This window comes from Triticum aestivum, chromosome 1D, assembly GCF_018294505.1.
Source record: "Triticum aestivum cultivar Chinese Spring chromosome 1D, IWGSC CS RefSeq v2.1, whole genome shotgun sequence".
Taxonomy (NCBI): domain Eukaryota; kingdom Viridiplantae; phylum Streptophyta; class Magnoliopsida; order Poales; family Poaceae; genus Triticum; species Triticum aestivum.
In genome coordinates, this window is record NC_057796.1 from 278,425,462 (window position 1) to 278,434,322 (window position 8,861).

Consider the following 8,861-nt stretch of genomic DNA (forward strand, 5'->3'; position numbering starts at 1 on the left):
AGGAAGAAGGCTTTTCTCGCCAACTGAACCCCAATAGGCTATTTTGGACTTTTTGCACATAATTATTAAAGATAGATTTTCGTGCCATGCGTAAACCAAGCTGCTGAGAGTCTACCCCAGCCACAAGGGGGAGCTGCTCCAGTAGTTCAGGATACCCCACCCAGCCCCACAAGGGTTGACGGACCCCCTACCTATACCTATACCTGATGATTACCTATACCTGATGATTTTCAATCCACATCTCATTTTCTTTAATATGTGACAAGCCTTGCAAATTGTGATAATATGTATCAAATTAGTGGTCCGCATAACCCAATATTTGAAAATTATGGAGGTGCAGGCCCAAGTACTTCGAATCATCAACAAGAAATCCAAGAAAGAACAGCGAAGGAAAAACGTGACAAGAAAAGTGTTTTCTCGACTCGAGATGTTAGAAGGTGCTAAATCAATAGGTGCCGGAGCTGCTACAATTGCTTTAGCCGGAGCTGTTGTCGGTATTGGAAACGTCCTCAGTTCTTTGATTCATTCCGTGGCGCGAAATCCATCATTGGCTAAACAATCATTTGGTTATGCCATTTTGGGCTTTGCTCTCATCGAAGCTATTGCATTGTTTGCCCCAATGATGGCCTTTCTGATCTCATTCGTTTTCCGATCACATAAAAAGTCATGAGATCAAAAAAGAGATGTGAGAATGTAGTTACAGATGTAAAAAAAGTCAATATCTCGTGATCTTGTTCTTAAATCATGAATTGGATGATGTGCGTTTCACCAAGTATGAACATATTGCATTTTGTGCTATGCAATTTCAGTACCGGATCGACGTCCATTTATTTCTGTGTCCTCATCCGCGTGTATGTCTGTGTTAGATAGGCTCTGGAAGGCCTTACTTTACTAACAGGTAGGGCGCGTTACTTTTATTCTTTTTTTGCTGCTTACCCGCATGTTTAGATTATTTACTTGCCCTTTCAATTTTTCTTCGGCTGTCACCAACTTTGTTCAATGCTAGTCCCTAACCCATGAATAAGGGCTCCGCTGGCTACCGGGTTCAGAGAAGTTTGTAAGCTCTTTCTCTTTTTTCGTTTTTCGCCACCTCCTGTGTCTTTCCGTTTAAGGTCTTTCATTTTCGGCATTAGCTTCGTTAGAGAAAGCCATGCGTGAACTACAAAGCATGGGATCCTGAACACCACGAAAGAAAGCGTACTACTTTTCAATAAGGTCCGACTTCAGAGAGGAGAGACGTGAACTTTTTTTAGGCGTAGAAAAGGCATACGGTATGAAAGATTGATTGAAAAGAGGTAGGGACTGGTCTCGCTGCTAAGGGAGAAGGAGACCTCTGTCAGAGCAAGCTAAAGAGCCCACTTTATATCGTCGATTTCAGGTAAGGCACTCGATCAAGCCTATACATCCGGGAATTGAGCTCCAAACCAAAGACGACTTGCTTTGCTGCATTTCTTGGGCCGGGGCTTTACTTGATTTTGGCGAAAGAAAGGCCATATGATCTACTTTCTGGTGCCGGTCCCTTCACAAAGATAGCCCCTTCTTGCTCTTATTCTTATTCTTATTCTTATTTGGTGGAATACAAGAGTTCTGAAGCTCCTTTCTTTCAAGTGAAAGTTGCCTATCTTTCTTGGTTCAGAATCCAATCCAGTTGAAAACAAAGCCCGATGGCAAAGTCAGATGAAAGGCAAGGAGTGTAAACCACGTACGAGCGTGGCGCAGAAAGCGAAATGTTTTGCAGCGAGTCAAGCGTAATACGATCAAAAGGAAATGGGGTCGATGCTAAAACTCAAACAGTTCCCCAGAGGGGGCCCCGGGTTGAAAGAGCGAGCTACATTCTTTCATAGAAGACAGAAAATAAGAGGACTGATGCTTTCTTACTTGATATTAATATAGGGATTATAGCATTGGAATTATGGAATTTGAATGGATTGAGTACATCAAGATGAACAAATTAACGTAATAAGCGATATTCTCAAAAGATTCGATCATGCCAGAAACCTCAGTGTGCACGGCACTAAAAAAGGGTACAAAGAACCTGAGATGCAAGTAATGGCTGAATAGCCGGGGAAACACTAAATAAAGACAAGTGTCATCCGGACTTACTTGATTGATTGAATCGAGAGATGGAAATGCCATTGAGAGATTAGAAGGGATAGAGAAAACGTCAGATAGAGGTCGTGCTTCTGCTCAGTCCAAAAGAACAATCTGAGTGAGGATAAGGTGGTTTATATTAGGGTCCGAGAAAGCAACTTGACATGCCAATCCTAACAAGAATTCCACTCTTTCTGGTCATGTCAGAAACCACCTCTTGGAAAGCAGATCGAAAGCCAATCATTTCAGAAGATGATGACCCTCTTGTGCTCCTACGTTCCTGCTAGTTGGTGGATGAAGAATAGGAGAGAGCTTGCTTGAGTAGAAGATAACCCGCGAGAAGGATGTTTTGTAGCGCTTTCTCATACAATAGGAAAAGGCGTCACGACCGAAGATAAGGAAAGATCCCAGCTTTTCATTGCTCTGTCGCGCCACCCCTCCTCCCAGAGCCGGTTCTTATCCATAGATTTTTCAGCTAAAAGATATGGTATATATATCAATGAAAGCTGGCGCCTTTGGTTCTTGGCATGACTGGTACTTTTTCTCATTTATCGGTCTAGTTGGAAAAATTTCCCCTCAAAGATCAAGTTTTTCTTATATATTATGCTGCGCCCTTGCCCTTAACCTCCCTTTCTCTTCTATAAAAAGGCTGGACGTCAAATGTAACTGATGCTTATATTCTAAATATGACAAGCAAGAAACCTACTATTGCCGTAAACAAAAACCCAAACATTAGTAAGTAACAGAGCTTTCCTATTCTAACTCTTTCCCTATAAACCATGATTGATATACCAATCAAAAAAGACTTTTGAAACTAAACTATTCTATTGATTTATGCCCGTGCTTCTTCTTCTGTTTTTGTACGCAGAAGGATGTCTAGGAGGAACAGATTACTGAGTTTAAGGATGAGAAGGTGAAAAGTGAAGATAGAGAATAGATGCCATGAACAAGTGTAGCAATTCAAGAGTTAAGGAATACTATTGGGAAGATTGGGCATTGGCTTCATCTTGTTATTGACCATCCCTTTTCAACACATATCTTTTAGTTTACGTCTTTTTTAGTTGCTTAAAGATTTCAGATATTGCTTTTTCTGTTATAGGAAGTGTTGTGTTCCCCTTTAGGGTGTTTGTCAGTGGCGTCACCCGATAGGGTGTGTGCCCGGAAGAGAGAAGAAAAACATGTTGCTTGCTATTTCTGGTTGAAGAGCTATTTTTTTCCTATCGAACAGGAATTCCGAGGGATGTTTTTTGTTCTCGATTTGTAGCAATAGAAAGATAATGGAAGTGATTGAATAAGTTGGGTCATGAGAATGGAAGTTGGGTCATGTTGATACTAGATCCATGTCTTGATTATTCGACTTTTCCATTCCAATGCACAATACTATGCATTCCATTCCAAAGAGCGGTTTCGGCGGGTTGATACGATTTCCACTTTGACGGTCCTAAGTTGGCATTCTTTGCAGATAACTTCCATCTCGCCATAGACAAAAAGTACCCAATTTCATGCCAAGAGACCATGTAAGGGTTGTACGACCCATCCATATGATAAAAAGACTGACAAGCCTAAGAGCAATTCCTTCCTTCCCTATCATTAATTAAGGACTGGCTTTTTTCGAGAGAAAATGAAACAAATTTCATAGAAAAATAGGAAAATCCCCACCGAGATCGGTACCTATCTAGATCCCCAGCTTCGACAACAAAACTCCTTCATATTTTGCGACCATTCCCGCGAGGACTATGATTCGGATTATCTAATGTCATCCCCAAACAGAATTACACCTCTTAAGAGGAAGGGACGACCCTCTATCCGGTGTGGGTTCCTACGAATTATTATATGGTTCCGGATCCAGGTCCCTCTGCCCTTGCTTTTTGTTATTCCATAGGGGTATGGATTGAAGTAATCACTAATCCAGGAAAGATGGATCTTTAGCTAGAAAAACGAAAAGCCAATACGCCATGTATCAAAACAATAGGGATAGGGGTAGTTGTATACCACCTACGAATAGGAAGATCCTGGGTTTTGTAAGAAAACTACGAATAGGAAGATCCTGGGTTTTGTAAGAAATCCAATTTCATCAATTCTAAGCACGGTAACGGCAGTGCTCCTATCCAACGGCCGGGGATCTATTCGATTTCTCAATTTGCTAATGCCGATAAGCTTAGGTTGTTATTTCATCGTCTTGCGCTAAAAAGGCACCCTCCTATTATGCTAAAAAAGGGACGGTAACGGCAAAGCAGAACAACAATAGCGAAAGCAGGTACAGTAACGGCGCAATCCCTAAAAAAAATCAAAATAGAGAAATTTAGAGCGTTGCGAATTTCCTTCTTTTGATAATGCTACCCACAGAGTCACGGCTCCTATCCGGTCACCAGGTTAAACAATTGATTCCTCTCAACGCATCCCCGCGGTAAAGAGCTAGTCGTATTCTTTTGATAATTCTCTAGTTGTATTCAAGCAAGAGTCCTCGGCATCCTACGAAAACAAGCGCTAGGAATATCAATAGCGTTAGCGTTAGCGTCCTGGCCTTTGCTTGGGGATTCCTCTATGGAATTCCAAACATGCCATTGCTTTGCCTTTGCTCGTCCCTTTGATTCATTCCTTCTTCTCCTCGAAAGCTACAACTAGAAAATATATTCTTCTTTGCCGGTGCGAACCCTTCTTTTGAATAACAACCATTGGCAAGACCAGCGAAATCCAAAAACTAATCCGAGGAAAGCCCATCCCTACTTACCTTTGCTGTTGTTCCTCGAAATCCTCTACTAGTCATTGGTTTCAAAGCAAAGGTATCCGGTATAGGGGGTCGTGGGCAGGTTAGTGTTTCATTTCGATAGGTGATAGTTGTATACCCAAACCATATGTATAGGTCTTGGAAAGGAAAGTAAATCAAGTCCATCTTACAGGATTTCTTCACTTGCTTGGGCTTAAGCGGTACTAGTACCCGGAGAATAGTTCAATTCTCTTTCTCCACATGACACCCTTGTGTTGTCAAACTAATGAATCCCTCTCCGCCCCTGCTCCGACAAAGCAATAAGCACTAAGGTATCCACCCACCCACCAGTTCGAATAGCTGGTTTCCTCCCCTTCCGCTCAAGCTAAAGGTTCTGGGCTACGGCTTCCGGTTCCGTATTCCGATTCGTCTTCGGATAGCATTAGAAAATACCTTTCATGCCTTGCCAATACAACTATTATTTTTCTTAGCCGAGGAGCCTTTGGAAGTACCGTTGTTGGATCGGATTGAGCCATTATAGGATCGGATAAAGATTCACTCTTTGCCAATGCCTGCTTCCTTGGTTTCCTACTTTCTGCATCGAAAGTGACTTTTTGCTCAGTATCGAGAACCACTTCTTCTCCTTTTCGAGGCGTAGATCGCCCGTCATCTGATTTGCTTCGTCAAAGCGGATAGCATTATGGAATTGATTATATTCGTAGAAAAAGCACCCCTATTTAATAAGTCCTCGGAAATGATCTCATCCAGTACTTCTCTCAGCGTATTTGCCAAGACTCTGGAGCATAGCTTGTAAATGACATTGCACAACGATATCAGCCTATACTATGAGATTTCTTGGGGCTTCTACTGTCAGCAAGTGCACTATTATTTACTTCACCGCGTACTTAAAGAATTGTTGGTAGCAAAGAACAGCACCTGATAGAAAGGATGCTAACCAAGCCTCTTCTGTTTAAGCAAGGCTAAGCCAGAATAAGGGGTACAGTAGGCTGGTGACCCTGACGATAGCACTAAGGCTACCTCAGGAATCTCCTCAATCATTGAAGAGTGTCTCGGGAATTGAATAAAAGCACTGATATCCAGATAATCCTACAATTATGCTCTATTCTCTTGAAGAGAAGACACTTGAACTTCAAAAGTGAAAGAAGCCCTCATACCCACTCCTCTTTCCCCACCAAACCAACAAGTAGTAGGTTGGTGGGCCTCGATATCTCTATTTGCTAAGATGGATACCTACACCACTCAATAGTTCCAATTCATTGTTTTTTATCCCATAGGAAAGAAAATGCTTCAAGCAATTTTTTCCTTTCCTCCGGAGTCATACGACGGTCTTCACAACCTTCCACCGGAGGCTTGTATCTGTTTTCCTCCTCCATCGCTTCTTTAATCATATTTTGGATATTCTTTAGGGGCAATTTAAACATGTTTGCATCCCGCGGGAAGCGAAAAGCCAGAAATAGAATTTCCTCAGGTTTAAGAACCGAAAGGAGTTTATCCAGATTTGGTACCAAACCCGGGAAAAACCCTAAACGAGCTCTTATAAAATCGATATAAGCAGGGTCATAGGAATCCTGAGATTCCCCTCCCTCCGCTTTGGAGGAGAAGCTTCTTCTATGGCTATGGCCAAAAGGAGAAATAGTCCTGTTCATTATATTCCTCCTAGAATCCAAGGCATTTCGTCGGAATACATCCTGTCTTTTCACCTTTGTAGTCCTATGCATAGTAAGTACTATAGCCCCAATCATAGCTACTAATAAACTCAGACTAGAAACCAAAAACCAGACGGAATAGTAGGTATAAAGCAAATTGCCCAATGTTTCCAAATTAGTCCAACTTCGTACCTTTCCGGCATAAACCGTATATCTCAGAGAGGTCGTATTTCTGTGGGTTGGTAGTAATGGAATGGTTTCATTATCTAAAATGAAGAACATTTCCCACAAAAAGATCAGTCCAATAATACCACTCACTGGTAAATAGCGCAATACTTCTTCAAGAATCTCCGCTATTTGAATATTGAACATCATAACCACGAATAGGAATGAAATGGCAATAGCTCCTATATGAACTACTGGGGAGATCATAGCGGAGAAGTCGAGACCTAACAAAATAAGTAAACCAGAAGTGTCGCAAAAGACTAGGATGGGAAACAAAACGGAATGTACCGGATTTTTAGCACGTACAACCATCAAACCAGAGGCCAAAGCAGGGCTCGACAAAACAGAAAGTATCATGGTACGTCGTCCTCCCTTGAAATGGAACTTGAATGCTGGAGCAAGAAGACGCATTCAAGTCGATCTATTACAACCAGCGCGGTTGTTCGTATTTCATTTTCTTCTTCCAAGCCGACGCTCTTATAAAAGAAAGCACTCACTGAATTACTTACTGAATCTCGTCTTTCTCTCGGCGTCGAGAATTTTTGACGTGTCCGGGTCGATCAGAGGTTCGGCTTGCTTCTCCCCCACCCTCGCCTATGAAATGGATAACCCTTGCTGCCATAGCAGCAGGATTTTAAGGGCTTCTGTTGAAGCGGAATAGGAGGAAGCCATGCATTCTTGAAAGAATCTCCAAACCCCCCCCCTTTACCTTCTCTTTCTATTTTATAAAAAGGCGAACATCTAATCTAGGCCCGGTCGCCTTTCTATGAAGGCGAGCAGCCCAGCCCCCTTGTTGAAATTTGGATATTAAGGAAGCCGTATTTCGCAATAGCAGCTCCGAGAAGCTGGGCTTAGGGTGCGCCTCCTGCGGTCGTTTTAGTGACTCAATTGGCTGGCTTCCCTCAGCTCAGACTGGTGTCGCCACCTCTCCCAGGACCGGAATGATTATCCCCGCCCGATGGGTCTACATTCATCCCTGAATGTCATCGGGTACTCTTCACTTCCCCGCCATTCTTGTAACCGTCACCTGTAATCCGCACAGGTGTGTCCGCACCCCCTAGAGTGGACGAGAAAGAAAGGATTTTTTCTCGGAGCAACCCCCCTGGTTCCATACCCAGGAGTTCACTTTCCCGTATGAGCATTCGGTACATATATAAGTCAGTGGAAGAGTCAAAGGGTCACCACTACTGAGGATCTCCCCCCTTATCTTAGAAGGGTCGTCTGAGGGTTCGCCGCGGTTCATTGCTGTGCGTACACACTAGGCTACCCTTCTCCGAAAGCTCCGCGGGACCACCTATCACTAGTCTTCGGCTGGAGGGGTTTATTGCACAAAAAGGCCGGGACGCGGGCTCCCGCAGAGGAAAGCCCAACGAATGTCAGATGCAAAGCCCCGCACCTCATTAAGATCATATTGGCATACTCTCCTAAAAAAAGAGCAGACCCCATTGAAGACGGGAGTGAGGTACAACAAGGCCATTTCCGTCCACCTTCTCACGGAGCCATACGTGGACGTTACCGCTCATACAGCTCCCAGCCAGCAAGCAGTTAGCTTTCCTCTAGAAGTCATGGAAGTGTGGATAAATCGACAGAAGGTTTTTATTTCTTAAAAAATCGCCCTAACCGTCCTAAATATGGACGGAGAGCGGTCTCGAGTTTTTGGGGTCCTCGAGACCGCATTTTAGGTCCAGTAGAGACGCTAGGGAGTCTGTGGGCTTCCCTTGGCATTTCAAGATGGCCTCTATCGTCTTTTCGAGAGCCTCCCGTTTGCCCGTCAAGGGGCATTTGACATCCAGAGACAAAAGCAGTCCCACACGAAACTGGGAATTTTCCCCAATGGACATAACCAGCTCTGCTTTCGCGGTCTCAAAAGGAGAAGCCCTGAACACTTGCAGTTGCTTTTTTATCTTTATTCCTTCTAAGCGAGCCTCTAAAGACTCTACTCCTACTTTAAACTTAGAGTCCAATTCTTCCAAAGACAAAGTAGAACTTCGTTTTGAGGAGTTTGCCCCCTGTTCGCCGCCGTCCAGCCGGCGGCTACTCTGGGATGGATCGAGGTTTAGGCCAGGGGGCTTGCTCCCTTTCTTCTGGAGCTAAGGAAGGACCTGCGGGTGGCGTTTCCGGTAAATGGGGAATCTCAAGGAGGGTCTCCAGACCTTCGAAGTGCCCCACCA

The 8,861-nt window shown here is 43.6% G+C and overlaps 2 protein-coding genes and 1 pseudogene across 2 annotated transcripts; 2 read left to right on the forward strand and 1 right to left on the reverse strand.

Annotated features, from left to right (window-relative positions):
- Positions 1–303: 303 nt before the first annotated feature.
- LOC123181461 (ATP synthase subunit 9, mitochondrial-like) lies at positions 304–680 on the forward strand. Its single transcript, XM_044593720.1, has one exon. The coding sequence runs from the start codon at positions 329–331 to the stop codon at positions 668–670; it is 342 nt and encodes a 113-aa protein (XP_044449655.1). The 5' UTR covers positions 304–328; the 3' UTR covers positions 671–680.
- A 5,392-nt stretch (positions 681–6,072) lies between these two features.
- On the reverse strand, positions 6,073–7,177 carry LOC123158911 (NADH-ubiquinone oxidoreductase chain 6-like). The gene has a single exon (XM_044576731.1). The coding sequence runs from the start codon at positions 7,099–7,101 to the stop codon at positions 6,073–6,075; it is 1,029 nt and encodes a 342-aa protein (XP_044432666.1). The 5' UTR covers positions 7,102–7,177.
- Positions 7,178–7,420: 243 nt separating this feature from the next.
- On the forward strand, positions 7,421–8,297 carry LOC123158917 (uncharacterized; annotated as a pseudogene).
- The last annotated feature ends 564 nt before the right edge of the window (positions 8,298–8,861 follow it).

Coding starts and splice junctions, on each gene's coding strand:
- LOC123158911 (XM_044576731.1), bottom strand. CDS start 7,101: ATGCGTCTTCTTGCTCCAGCATTCAAGTTCCATTTCAAGGGAGGACGA.
- LOC123181461 (XM_044593720.1), top strand. CDS start 329: ATGGAGGTGCAGGCCCAAGTACTTCGAATCATCAACAAGAAATCCAAG.